Genomic DNA, 15,529 nt, shown 5'->3' on the forward strand with positions numbered 1-15,529 from the left:
TTTATAATAAATTAATGATTATAAGAGTAACTTGATCAGAAGAGGCCAGATCACGCGAAGTTCACTGGCGCAGATAATTATATCAAACTAGACGCGAAGGGCTAACCACGCGAAGTGTCGAGTTTAATTGATGATCAACAAGACGTGATCCAACTTTACGGATCATGTTACTGTTTTAATGATATATATTTATATATTACTTTCCCACCCTGAAAATAGATGATTTCCTCCGAATAGTCACTGCTTTCAAACGTTATGATGGGAAAAAGGTTTTTTTTTTTGCTTTCGTTAATTACAGTAAACATAACCTTCAACGAATAATCACTGCTTCCAAACGTTATGATGGGAAAAAGATTTTGTTTTGGCTTTCGTTAATTACAGTAAACATAACTTTAAAGAACTCATACAAGTTGGACAAGTAGATAACACACTTTCCTGTACTTCTGCGATTGGTTAGTTTTTTTTAGTATTCCAGATAAAAATACTTTAATATTCATGATCATTACATATATTAGTTTTCTTTTATATCTGTTAATTATAATATTTTATCTTTATTGTTTTCTTAAAAGCAATAAATCGATTTTCAGGGAATAAGATAGGTATTTTTACATCCAATGGGAATTTTTAAAAAATGGCTTTTTATTAGAGTGCTATGGGATCAAAGCCCGACATTCAATAATATCATACTGTTCAGGGTTAGGGTAAACATACTGTTCTATTGTTAAAATGTAACTTTTAAAGGTATTTATAGGTACATGTATACCAGTAGTATGCATTGTGATAAATTGAAATTAAGATGATGGCCAAAAACACAATAAGACAAAACGCTTATATTTTGAAAAAAAAAATTGCTTCATCTGTGCAAATTTGCAAAATGTTTAAATAAGTTTCTAAAGAATCTCTAAACACTGGTCCTTTTTTGACTTTAAAAAAAGATAACTTATAGATGTGTACATAGACTTGCTGAAGTCTCTATGTTTTTATTGTTTATTTTTTTATCAATATTTTCACAAATTCTTTGTTCTTATTTGTATTGCTGTCCTCTGTCTCTGTCATAATCAAATGTTATCAATCTATGTTTGACATTATCAAAAAGTATGAAAGAGAGCACTAAAGCATAGAGACTTGAGGAAGTCTAAGGTGTACATACTGGGACTATTTGTTAAATTTCAACATAGGTTAGCTGCCTTATTTCCGTATGAAAACTGTTCAAAAACAAAAAGACTATTCGTGAACAGAAATCTCTGTTGTTTACTCACATTGGGAAAAAATAAAAAGAAAAAATGAATTCATTTACTTATTCATTGTCTAATTTAATGCCAATAATATTTTCATCTATTGCAAATTGTGCAATAAACTGTAAATAACCTACTTCTAAGGACATACCGTAAATCTGGAAATTTTTTCTGTAGATAAATTTTTAGCAAATTTGCGCGTTCATTGCATTCGCAAAAATATTTTTCTTAAAAATAAATTACCAATAAGAAAATGTAACAAAGCAGTGGTCATTCGCAAAATTTGAAACGTAAAAATAAATCAACAGCATTTTGACCCGAATTCGCAAAATAAAATCGACGTAAAAATTTCCAGATTTACGGTATTGCTCTAACTGCATAAAACTATACTATGAATAGATCTCTTTACTTTGCAGTATTTAGAGCTTCCTTAAATGTATGTCAAAGTTTAAGGTCAAGGTCAAAAGGTCAAAAATATTTATACATGTTCCCAATTAAAAGGTATTGTCACAATGAATACACCTGGAATTATGAAATGCAAGCAAATCAAAGTTATGGCCAAGGTTAAAGTTTGGTAATTTTGTAGTGAAATTTGGTCAAAATCCAAGATCAAAGGGTCAAATATCACATTAAATACACTCGGAAACCCCTAGCTTCCCTCTCGAAAGTTAATCTTTTGTGGACAGCTAGACAGATAAACAGACAGACGAACAGACATTGCAAAAATTATATTCCCTAAAATCTCCCATTACGGGGGCATAAAAATATTTTTTCTTTGCTAAATTAAATTTCATTTCTCGCTATAGAAAATTGCAATATTTTTTGTGAGCAAGAATTTCATATTTCGTTAAAGTAACACATATAATTAAAAAAATAATATTAAAATAAAGAAAACATATAAATGTAGACTGATGAACGTTAGCAAATTTGACGTACATATACGTCGATCTTACACTTAACCCCATTATCTTTTTTAAAAAAGAACCAGTATAATAAAGCTATATCTTTTTCACATTTTAACCATTTTGATCACATTTCTATGCTCCGCTAAATGAATGAGTTTAAAGACATCACTTGCAGCAAACTTTATCCCAACAACACTTGGAAAATTAAGATACCAATCTTTTGTCTCTGATGCTATTTACGTGAAATTTTGACATAATATTTAGATCTGTTTCGGTTTCGCTGAAAAAAAAAATTGAATTTTATGTTCAGTATATTACTATAAGAACTATTGCAACTGGAACGTAGTAACATAATTATGATAATTATCCAGAATTACTACAGACCGTATCGGCCTTCCTTTAAATAGTCATAATACTGATGTTACACATATCACTATGAAATGTGAAGAATAATGAACTCACTATCTGAGGGAAAAGTGAATTATTATGAACAATTATGCTTAAGAAAATAAGATATGCATGCAGTACTGAAGTCAGCAATGCGTGTTAAATAGACTGGAAACATCCTCTACCACTTGAGGACAGAAAACAGAATGATGCAAAATCAATTCATATTTCACTTTTTCCCCAAAAAAGTAATTAAGATTGTCACTGTTTTCAAACTTTACGAAAGGAAAGCGTTTTGAAATTTAGGGATTTCTCCATTTATGTTTAACTTTGAAACAAATCAATGATACAGTACGCCAATAGATAATAGTACTGCTTCCCGAACTTTTTAACGATGGATTTGTTTTTGGTATTTTCACTAGTTCAGCGGAAAAACTTTTTTAATTTCTGCACATAATGAAATATTCTTTTATCTTCATGATGTTATCAAAAGAAATGAATAAATTTTAAGTGGATACTATAAGGATTTGTTCAAATACATCAATTGGGTAAGTTGGTATTCAATTAGGGTGTTTTGTGATCAACCCTTGCTGACACTTGCTGTACCTTCAATTTTATTATTTTATGGTATTGTTAAGGTACGTGAAAGCTGCATAAATTCTAGTTTCAAAACAAAAATAAATCATGGCAAAAATATTAACAAATACTTGAGAAAATTTGATGCTTTATTCAAGGAATAACTGCCTAATTTTTTTGGTTTCATGATGTGATCAATCGATTGGCTTGCGTGATAAATTAAAAAAAGAAAAAAAGAAGAAAAAACACCAAGGCATTTATGTATAAAATTATCACGCAAGCCAATTGATTGATCATTGTCATAACACCAAAATATTAGACAGTTATTCCTTGTATTTACATACTCTCGATTACACAAAGTCACGTGCTACAAGACCCGCTTGTGTCTCTATTTATCCCGCTCCACACGTGAATTTTGAACAACGCCTATATCGATGAACCAGTAGATTTGCAGATATAAAGTATTTTTACTATTGTAATTCTATATGGGACAATGAATTCAAAAATGTAAATATATAACGCTGAATTTCACATGATGTCATTAAAGGGAATACAGATGACCCTGTTGATAAAATTTGTTTTTCGATCTGCAAAACTATATTTAGTGGGTGATGTTTGGTTTACTTACCTTTTAACTACGATGCACTACAGAAAAATGCAAAGTATGAAGAAGTCGTTACCAGACAAGAAGACCGCGGCACAGAATCTGTACAGCAGATCAATAGTGGGCAAAATATGTACATTGATATTTGTGACTAGCCTGATTTTCTGAGCCTTTTAAAATTAGTATTTTCTGTAAAGATACATGTGAGCTACAAAGTGAAAAGTATTTTAAAGACAGTTTTAATTTTTAGCCCATAAGTTAAAGCAGAATTTTCTATTTTGAAAATAACCTGGAATTCCCGTATAGATTCACATTTTACATTTTGATAGATATGTAAATGTTTTATGATATATTTTGTTTATCTGGATCATTTTATTAAAGCCTAAAACAAAGTAGTGATGGATCTTAAATATTGAAAAAGAGATAAAAAAATAACTTAGAAAAATTTATAGTTTATATTTTTGTTTGCATTCTAATGAACATATATTTAAAGAAAATTTATAATGAAAAAAATCTTATAATAGAAGGTGATGAAAATACGCTTTTGATGAAACACAGACACATTCACACAGTTGTTACACTTTATTCTAAATACTTTACCGACATGTGTACTAATGACATATATAAAGGTTTCAACTCACAGTTCGTATCCAGAGATGTGTATAGAGCTTATCCAGTTGAACACACCTCGTGAAACGTAAACATTTACAATATAGAGCTCGTGTCCTGTCTACAAACACATACATTCACGTTTCACCGGGTGTATTCAATTTGTTAAACTGTGCACAAATTACTGAGCCCGGACTGACAATACTGGAGAGTGTGTTCTGCTTTCTCTAGTATCCGAACAAAAAAAGTAAAAGGTCGAAATTAAGTATAAAATTGATAGAAGCATTAACTGTAATTTTTAAAATTTCCCTTTGATAACACATAAGTCTTTGCTATTTGGAACAAACCGCCACTAAGAATCTATATAGCGAAAGACAAAAGCACGTTAAGGAAACCAATTAGATATGTACCACATGATTATTTCTTTAAAAATAGAATTTGGAAAGAAGAAACCTGACTATTCGTTTAAGAACTGAAAATAAAAAAAAATTTCCCCATTATACTTTAACCCAATTAAAAATTGTTTCACACAATCGCCTTTTTTCAAATTTTATGAGACATTTTTTCAATGTTTATGCAGAATTAAATTTATATACTAAGTACATTAAACTATATAGCTGATAGATATCAAGAGGTAGAAATTTCTTTTGGAAATGCAATATATTTTCTTCAAATTTTTTGAGCACCCGCGTGGAGCAATGGTTAGAGAGTCTGCTCTAGAGTTGCAAAGTAATGAATCAATCCTTATGTCGGGAGTTTGATTTGTCATTGTGGGGCGTGGAGACCGGTCCTTCGGACGAGAACGTGTCGCAATAGGCGCTTTCTCGAAAAAGATCCCTCACCGCTCAATGACCCTTAGTGCCAAGCAAGGACACAATTTGTAGCTCTCTACCGGCAAGTGGTGTTGTTTCCATATGTGTGAAAAATTCTCGAGAGGGACGCTTTCTCGATTAAAATCAGATCCTTGGGGCACACAAAGTTTCCTTGAGACTTTCATTTCGTAGCGAATGAGTTATCGCATTAATAGAATAGAGAAATGTATCTTCTTTAAGGGAAAAAAAGGAAAAAACACTTTAGAATCACATATTTTTATGGGGTAAAGCTTTTGACGTTTGTGTAAAAAATACTGGTTTTGTTGGAATTGATTTCATGGTTGAGGAATATGTTCAGTAGTACTGCTGATGGAATTTTACATTTCGTGGTTGATATTAATTCCTTGGTCTTTTCATACCTGAAACACACCGAAAATTACATGTAACCCCTACAAAAATTAATAATTTCACAGAAATTATACCTTTCGACTAAATAATTGCCTATACACCAATCCTCTGTTTACATGTACAGTGTATAAAAGACAACTCGTCATTACAAACGTAAAAATATTAAATTTCAGAATTAATTTTTTTAGATTAAAAACTTGAATTCATGGGGGATAAAATGACAAACCCCCCAAAAAAAGAGTAGGCAAGGACAACATGAGAGAGAGAGAGAGAGAGAGAGAGAGAGAGAGAGAGAGAGAGAGAGAGAGAGAGAGAGAGAGAGAGAGAGAGAAATTTAATAGTTAATTTATTTTGATTTGAATTATTTTTCTTATGCAGATCTTAAGTCCGGATTTTAATGTGATTTATGGTAACTAGTATGCGTTGGATAACAATCATTGAAATATTCGTTTTTAAAATCTATTTGTAAAATAATTATGCAAATATATGCTATCATCGTGGATATTACAGATGCACAAAATGCATTATATTATTATTTAAGCACGATGTGTTAAAAAAATATCCAAAATATTTGAAATGCTGAAGAATTTTAATAAGTCAATTAATAAAAACCGGTAAAAAAACTTAACTCAAGAAAATATTTTTTCTGTATTAACCTTTAAAAAAAAAAAAAAAAAAATCCCTTAGCTATAATAAGTTTCTTAATATTGTTGTGTGAAATTATGCATGTTCACTGAAATCAATTTAGATTTTCTCTGTTGTTGTTTTTACACACAAAAAGACGTCATTCCACCCTGTTGAGAGATGTGTTAACAAAATAGAATTTAATAGTTTGATCATAATTTTAAGAAAGTAGATAAGAGTGTTTTGTCTTCAAATGTTCAGAAGAAAACCGGAAAATAAAGTCAGAGATCCGAAAGTTTGGACATTTTTTTGTTGACTCTGTAGTAAAAATATAAGCAAAATTGTATCTTTCACAACATATTGCTTTCTTGTTAAAGTGTACATGAACCAAACTGGTTTTCTAAAATGTGGTAAACGACCTTTCAGTGCTGCTACAATGTACAGTAATGAGAAAATCCTCAAGGACTGCAATTTGATACAACTTTATGTTAGTCATGTGACACACCAACCATTGAAAATGTTTCAAAAACAATTTGATTTACATTGCCTTGCTACGGAAGGGTATTAGTTCTTCGTTAATTTTTTTAAAGTTGGTGATCCAAACTTTCACCTTGTCTTTTCCAACAAACGTGTAAAAGGCGATAATTCTAACTTTAAAATGGAATTTCCCAAATTTAACAATTTTAAAACGGGTAATTCCAACTTAAATCTTGGCTTTTACAACTTTTAAAGTTTAATTTTCCGATTGAAATTCTGTCATATTCGAAATTGTCTCTAAATAATTATATAAGATAAGCAAAATGAATGTAAGGAGTTTAAATTAAATTGCAGACAAAAGGACAAACTTAATTTTGACAACGATTGATTAGAAAAAGCTGAATTTTAGTGCCGTTTTTTTTAAAAAAGGAAGGGGGCAATAAATACGTCTGGTATATTTTAAATGATTTTTATATTAAGAAAAAAAAATCACATTTGAAGCCTAAATAACACCAACCGACAGACCATTTGACAATATCATTTTTGTTAACTTTGTATTTTTTTATTTGTAAAAAGCAAAATGGACCCATGATATTCACCTTAGGATTTAAAGTGTACAAGGAATACGTATTTTTGTAATATAATTTGTATAATACATGATTGTCAAAATATTATCAAGATCCAATGAAATATACCTTCAGCTTTCATCTTGGATAGAATATCACAACACAAGATTTGTATGAATTGTTATTAATTTTATTGAAAAATGACAACGAGTATTAAAAAATAATATTGATTAAAAAGAAACAAGTTTCCATAATTGCAAAAATATTTTATATAAAAAATCTACATATTTTTATATCTCCAAGGAACAATTAATATGATTTTTGCGAAAAAGTAAATGTTTCCGAAATGTAGTTTTAAATTGATTTTAAATTTAACAGTCTCAAGTGATGGAAGAAATGATTTTTTTTAAAATAATACAAATAATAAACCTTTCTGCTAAAAAATTTCAATTTTCCATTTCAGCAGTTCATCTTGTTTTTTGTTAAATATGTATTATATTGTATCTATTGATTTAAAAAGGAAATATTTTGACTCAATTTGTAAACCTATAGGGTTTAGAACGGACATTTTATCTGAACATTTTAAACTTGAACTATAATCACTTCATATCATAATCATTTTAGTTATTAATAGTGAACTTATTAGTGATAGTAAAATAAAATGAAAGTTTATTAAACAAGGATGTACATTATTAGTGTACCACATACAGTGACTTTATAATTGGAAAAGAGACTTTAGTTCCATGAACTATAATTATCTTGTTAGAACAAATTGGATGTTGTTGTTGGTACAATGAACTATTATAATTTTATAAATCATTTTGTAAGGAAATTGATCAGAATAGACCAATCCAGTCCATCGATACTAAGTAATAAAATTTGAACGGAAATGCAAAGTTACTATTAAGATTCCTGATCAAAAGTAATAAAACTAGGAACTTTGAAGTAGATAAGTAAAAGAGCTTAGGGCTAGAACTCCTGTGGTGCGGAGATGGGAACTGAGTCCATAAATATTACTAACGTATGATTACCTGTATTTGAGGATGGTGCCATGTTGGGGTTCATAGGTCAACGGACAGACCTACGGAAAAAGTGTAGGTGGCAGGGCAATGGTAAGACAGCCAAGGGAAAGTACTTTTGTACATCCGGGACCATGAATACCCTCTGAGTACAAAATACCCTGTTTGGCCGGAAAACGGCCTTCTAAATTCGAGACTAAATTCTAAATTCGAGACTAAGTTCTAAATTCGAGACCAAATTCTAAATTCTTTGATTTTCTTTTGAAACACTCTTTTGAAATATTTTGGACTCTTGATTTTCGGACTTTTAGTTCTAAGCTCTTCTTATATATTTGGGATCTTACAAACATTCGTACACAAAGTGTATTGGTCTATGCTGATTACAATTACGTTATTAATTAAAAACCTATACGATCACGGAGAAATTGTAAACTTGATTCATATAATAAACTTTGAAAACAAAGACAAGTTTTCTTCATTGGCTTACAAATTACCTCTTTGCTCCTCTTAACCATAATTAATCTTTGTAATTTCACAATAATTTATGATAGATTTATCGGTTCATTGTGATTATTTATATCCTGTTTCCTTAATTTATAATGTATGGTTACTACAAATCAGCGCGATATACATAATTAAGGGACATCCCTCATACATATTCTTTTGTATTAGCAATTGATTTTTAAATAAAAAAAATAAAGATTAAAAATTAATGGTTTCATAATATTAAATTTTAATATGTTAATAATATATATTTTTGAACGTTAGTGTCAATCTATTTGTCGTGACACTTATCATGATACGTACATGTGTCAAACTCACATAGTTTTGCAAGACATATAATCCTTACAAGATATGACTTGGAATTGAGATGAAAAAATTAATTTCCGTGTGCTGTATGGTAAAAGAGAAATGTAGTCAATCTCTCCACTTTTTTCTTGATTGGACTAGACTTAAAAACCATAAGATTAGATTAGTTTCAAGTGCAACTATGAATATACAGCATTTACAAGTGTATACATACTCGTATATTCTCGTAGTTTTACCTGTATATGTATTCATGATAAGTAGCAAAGAAAAAAGATCATTTGCTCTACTATTATTGTTTCAGCATCTTCCTTAAATTATACTCTCTCTATATGACAATTATTGATGTTTAATTTCATTACACACATATGAGTATAACACATATTTTATATTTTTCAAAAGCGAAGTTGTTAAGTAAAGAAGAAGGTACGGTTACAGTTTGGGCTTTATTGTTCCCTAAAATTTAATGTTCTTAAAAACTTATAATTTCAATCTTAACTTTATTTATTGATTCCCTGTGTTTTGATTAGACTAGAACAACTTCAAGAAAAAATTTACACATCGATAATTTTTTCAATCAGAACTACTTTCTTGACGAAGCTTCTAGGATATTGTAAAAGGACACTTCTTGTGTGTTTAAGCTAAATTTTGATAACAAAAAACTTAAAATTAAATGAAATAAAACTGTCGACAAACTGTCGACAAACTGTGAAACAGGACCGAAAGACGATAATATGTTTATTTCACTGTCGGATTACGAAATCGCTCGTCGTTCGATCTTATACGAAGCAAATGAGCGCAGTTGGTATCGTTGTACGTGACAGGGAAAAGAATCGTACCTCAGACCCTTGCCTTATAAGCATTTTATTCATATTTTTATATCCTATGCCTATATTCTTCCTCAATCTTTGAACACACCAGAATAAATCGAGGGCGTCCTAGGTCTGGGTGACGCTGTATATTTTCTAAAAGACAATTTCACTGAAAATTGATGTCTTCTGCAACTATTTAAAAAAATACGGGAAAATGCTCAAGTTAATGACGTCACAATAAGCATTTAGGAGTTCATATGAGGAAAACGATTTGAGAATTCTTACTGTAAAGAATTCCTATGAATCAGAAAGGATAACTTTTAATTTCTTATTTCACTGTCATATTTGAGCAAAATACAGGGCTTAATTTATATTGAAACTGTACCTTATTCCTTGAAATCAAGACAAACTCTGTTAAATTTATTCACTCGAAATTCTTATTTTGTATTGCAATATTAATATCATTGTAGCATTATCATTGAACTAAATGGCAATAGAAAAATGAGAGGCTACAAAACACAATTTACAGAGAAATTCAAAGTAAACTCGGATGAAGCAATAAATAAAACATGTGAAGGAGGAGAACAAATTCATTCTGGCAATCTCACTATGTTATATATGTTCAAGTAGAAATTAAAGAAAATATTGAATGTAAATGTCTGAAACTGAAAATTATACATCTCAATGATCTTGAAAAAGTACACTAAGTTAAGAAAAAAGAACAAAGAATAAAAAAAAAAAACCCCAAAACAAAGAAAACAACATATTTAATTAAATGAGACATTTGTTTAAACAAACAATATACACATAAGGCAATACAATAATTTCTTAAAATTCTTCAAAGTGTACTTGAAAATGCGTTTTTGCAAGCTCTTTCCAATATAACTTAAAAGAGTTATTTTCATCATATAGCATGGACTGTTGTCCTCTACTTGCTCCTAATTTTTCTAGTAATTTTTGTACACATGTTGTTTGTTTTCCTAAAAAAAGAAAAAAAAATAAGTTTAAATATTGCTACTAGCATTCTTAAAATTTGAACACAATGTTCTTAAATTTGAACTTTTTCTGTTACTGAGATATTAATTTCAAAAGCGTCAGATTTTACCATAATTTATCAATGTAAATGTATACTTATAAAGAATAAAAATGAATTCTGTCCACTTATATTTCTAAAAAAAATCATTATAATGATTTACAAATGATAGTATATAATAATTTTATGTGCAACTGTACTGCTGCTCTCTTTATAAAAACTATGATATCAAAAAATTACCTGGAGTGGTCTTCTTACTCCCAGCTCGTAAAGTGGATCTTTGTGCGAATCCTCAACTTCTCGCAATGCATTGAACGCCTGAAAAAAGAATTTCAAGACCTTATATAATATAAAATACTGCTTTACATGTATCTATTTAAAAGCTTAATTCCAATTCCTTATTGCTGTGAATAGTAGGCTCTTTAATAAAGTAGTCATTTCTGGGTATTTGCGTTTACCTACCTTACGAGTGACTTTAATTGGACATTTGTAAACTATCCACTGTACGGTTTCATAACATGGGGGTGTGGTTAAAGATCCCCTATAGGTATAAAATCTACGGTCGTATGGGAGGACGTCTAGAGGTGATATTCCACAAACTGGGACTTTTTCTGTATCATGCTCTTTCTTTATACAGTTCTTCTTAATGAAGTCCTGGGAAAGTTGTTTTGGATGACATGGAGGTTCTACAATTTAAGATATGGTATTCAATATTTGATTCAATCACAGCTTTCGTGATATGATACGTTTTACATTTCTTTTATCGATGTAGATAGCTAAGAAACGTGTATGATATTACGAGAGTCTAATCATTATCTTTTGACATGTCTCAAAGAGACTCACTTATTCATGCTTTGTAATAAAAACCTTTAAATTCAAATGCATAATATAACAAACCACTAGAAGACTAGGCATTAAAATTCTTATGCACAACGTTTTTCCCGAAAAAAAGAAGAGTTTTGGAATACTGGAGCAAATTATTTTTTATTGTGTCAGGTACATTCGTAACTTCTACATTAATACTTACTGGTTCGCCGTTCTCCCGTTTCAAATTCTTCACCCTTATAATTTTTTATCAGACTGTAGTAGGTCTCCATTATATCACTCAGTGTTCTAGCAAACCTCACTTTACAACGATGGTGCTACATGGAAAAGAAACTTTAATGAAAAAAAAATATCGAACCATTTTGAGCCTGTTAGCAGGCGAAAATAACAAAAAACTTCAAAAATGAATCGGGATGTTTTACTCATGATGGATAGGTTCCTATGTGCTTAAAAATCGTAAGGAAGTAATAACTTGTCTAGTCCCGATATTTCGAAATCTTCCCTTTTTTAATTTGATCGTTTTTTCCGTAAATTCAATTTTCTGACAAGTTGTTTTTTATCCAAAAATGTATAACTCGACCAGCTCCTATAAAACAAATAGTGTTCGGTGGAAAACATGTTACTTCTTATTATAGTTTTATACTTTACCCCTTTGTAGCATCTTCTATTATAATACTGTGCGTAGTCTTCATCATCGTCGTTGTCGCAAATCTTCAAAAAAGGAGGCAAATTTTATGTATCATGCAAAATCGAGTTGTCATTCATGAGATAATACCCCTATAAAAGCACGTGATAATTAGCACAATCTACATGTAGTATCATAAAAGGAGAAAAAATTCTAAAAATATTTCAAATCTTCCAAAACACATCTCTAGATTAAATGTCCAAATACGTTTTTTCCACCAATGGATTTGTTTCAATGATATCTATGCAAACTTTACAGACGATTAACATACGTCTTCGTGGTTTCTACTGTGGCCGTTTTCCTCTTCCTTCTCATCTTCATATTCTTCCTCATAATCTTCGTCATCATCGTCATCTCGTTGTACCTTTAAATGACGATGATTAATAATTACAAATTTTCAACTGAATTTATTTATTTACTTTAAATCATTACTTCAAAAACTTTCACCCAAAACTATATAAGTTGCATTTAGTTTTTCTCTCTTATTAGTTAGGGCTATTTATCGTCTATGATCGGATTCAGTAAATTATATTTATAATGAATCTGCCATACTAAGGAATGTACTTACATTTATCATAACGCCAAGAACTACCAAACCTTCTGGTCTAAACTTTGCATATGTTACATTTTGATACTCTGCGTCGTAAAACACCATATGGGCCTGAAATTAGTAACATTGCTTTTTGAAATTCATTTAAAGGGAAAAAGATTCCTTTGTCTATTTGTACATTTCTGTATTTTTCAAAACATATACTTCGACAAAGACAACGTTAACATTTCCCACTTCTTCATAAAGTGTCTAGTAAGTTAAAGTAAGTTAGAAATAGACCATGTTTCTACTGCATATTAGTAATGCTTAATTGTATAATAGTGAAATTCTTTATACCATAGTCAACAATTACATTAATTTTACTTTTTAAAATAAGATTTTAAACAACCTTTTTTTTTAAAAAAAAAATGTTTATTTTTTTAGAATTAAAAACATACCTCCATAGGATAAAATTTGTCATTTATGGAATGTTCTGAACCTTTATTCCTTTGACGGCCAACATGAATATGCAGCTGTGCAAAATTGTATGTTCTATGTTTTCTGAAGGGAACGTGGGTAAGGGTTATTTTATCCTGATCATCTTCTTTCACATCAAAATGTGGTGAATGGCCTTTTGAAGACAAAAAAATCCTATTATTTGTATATATATTTTTTACCTTTACATGTTAGTTGGTGCTGAGAATTTTTCTTGATATTTAACTTAATGCGTTTTTCTTGGTCATTTTTAAAATAAATTTGATCTGTATGTGTAATTTGTAATTTGTGTGTGAGATGTTTTGAGGAATCATTTAAAATACCTGAATAAAAAAAATAACAAGATGCGATAATTGACTGGGAAATCTAGACATATAATGCATGCCATAATCATAATAAGACCAATTGCCCCATTATATGATTTTCGGTGTTCTTGAAAATAATAATCAAAGGAAAACGATGCATGCACCTAAATTCTTTGATAAATCGGACTAGCCCAAGGCTATCAGTTGCTCTTAATGTGTACTTAACCTTGAAATGTTTTCGCCTACTGAAGAGAATCCTTAAGTACATTTTCATGTACAGATGAAAAATTCCAACATTTTCTCACCGTTATTGTAGATTTCGGCTTCCACTCTCCTATCACAACCCTTTAGATGGACGTCTCCTCGATAATGCTTTAAAGATTTGGTTTTCCTTGTTTCTATGTTGATCGGAGATTGCCTTTCGTTGGAGCCACAAGTTGCCCAACAATCATGCACGTTACACCATTCAAAGGGTCCTGAATATTTCAATTCATATATATGAAATTTAAATTCAAAAATTAAAAAAGGTAACAATAATAATTTTTTTCGCAGATCAAGGTAACTTTTATCACGTATAAGGTGATCTATATTCAAGCTTTAATTTATTATATAAAAGTAAAAAAAAATCAACATTTTACACTAAATATCTTTATAGTCATCTTGAGAGGGAAGGCTACTTTAAGAGACATGCTTATTTTTGCATTTTTAGGGTCTAAGACATCGGTTTTATTACTTGAATATGATTTTTTCTGTCCTGAATTTTAATATCACAACTTTCACTGAACAAAACCATCAAACGCCATACAACAGCATTTAAATTAAGGATAAACACATTTAGATAAATATTAAAAAAAGAAGATTAAAGACAGTTGAAAAATATGTTGAATTTAAATAATTATACAAAACTCATATCGCAAGAATTCGATATCGACAGTTTGATGAACATACATTTAATAAATTTAATTTCATCAAAAGTTCAGGTATTTATCACTTTTTCATCTTAATTTAAATTTTACCAGCTTTACTGTTGAAAAAAAAAATAATGCCATATTTTTTTTGTTGAAAAAAAAAACACTCATTAAATTTGCTCCCACGGAAATCATCTAAAATGATTTTTTTAAAAAGTGTTTTTAATCTTACCTTCGCAGAAATCATCTCTTTTGTAACTAAAATGTGCATCCTCGATCTTCTCGTAATGACATTTATTTTGTGAGGGAGGCCTTACACCTAAATAGCCTACCCCGACTACTGTTTCTATAAACAGCAAACAGAGGCAAACCAACAGGCCTAACACTGCCATAGTGATCTTGTGAGACGAAAAATGAAGGCCAATGCTTTTATAAGAAAAATTATGGTTTTATAAGCCACGTGATTTTGTGTTCATATTTAGGTAGAAAGTTGACAGTTCATTATCCTGTGAACACCTCCTTTGATTAATCTTAGTTGATGAATATCAATTTGGAAGCTTTAATTAGAAATCCTGAATTTATATAACAAAAAAAATTAATAAAGGTTGTTTTGTCTTTTAATGGAATGGATTTTTTAATTTGATTTGGTAAAACCAAAATTGTAACTTAATAGTTCTTTTAAAAAACGCTTTCAAAAAAGTGTACTTGCCGTTATTTAAGCTTCACAGGAATAATAATATGAAATAATATTTTAATTTACACTTTTTAAAATCAATTTTATGCATAACAAATAGATGTAATGTAATCAAATTGAATTTTAAATAATTTTTTTTTATATTTCACTTGCATGAAAAGGAAAATGCTTTTTATTATTTTTAAATTTAATTATAAAAAATAAACCTAAATGA

The 15,529-nt window shown here is 29.7% G+C and overlaps 1 protein-coding gene across 1 annotated transcript; it reads right to left on the reverse strand.

Moving 5' to 3' along the window:
• Positions 1-10,591: 10,591 nt before the first annotated feature.
• On the reverse strand, positions 10,592-15,043 carry LOC134274577 (nacrein-like protein). Its single transcript, XM_062756855.1, has 10 exons — positions 14,854-15,043; positions 14,019-14,189; positions 13,372-13,544; positions 12,953-13,045; positions 12,656-12,748; positions 12,348-12,410; positions 11,902-12,016; positions 11,337-11,560; positions 11,115-11,192; positions 10,592-10,821 (listed from the first exon to the last, which is right to left on the reverse strand). Exons 1-10 carry the CDS (start codon positions 15,011-15,013, stop codon positions 10,789-10,791), a joined length of 1,203 nt encoding a protein of 400 aa, XP_062612839.1. The 5' UTR covers positions 15,014-15,043; the 3' UTR covers positions 10,592-10,788.
• Between the last annotated feature and the right edge of the window lie 486 nt (positions 15,044-15,529).

This window comes from Saccostrea cucullata, unplaced genomic scaffold (assembly GCF_032062105.1).
Source record: "Saccostrea cucullata isolate Sc308-1 unplaced genomic scaffold, CSIRO_AGI_Scuc_v1 ctg411, whole genome shotgun sequence".
Taxonomy (NCBI): domain Eukaryota; kingdom Metazoa; phylum Mollusca; class Bivalvia; order Ostreida; family Ostreidae; genus Saccostrea; species Saccostrea cuccullata.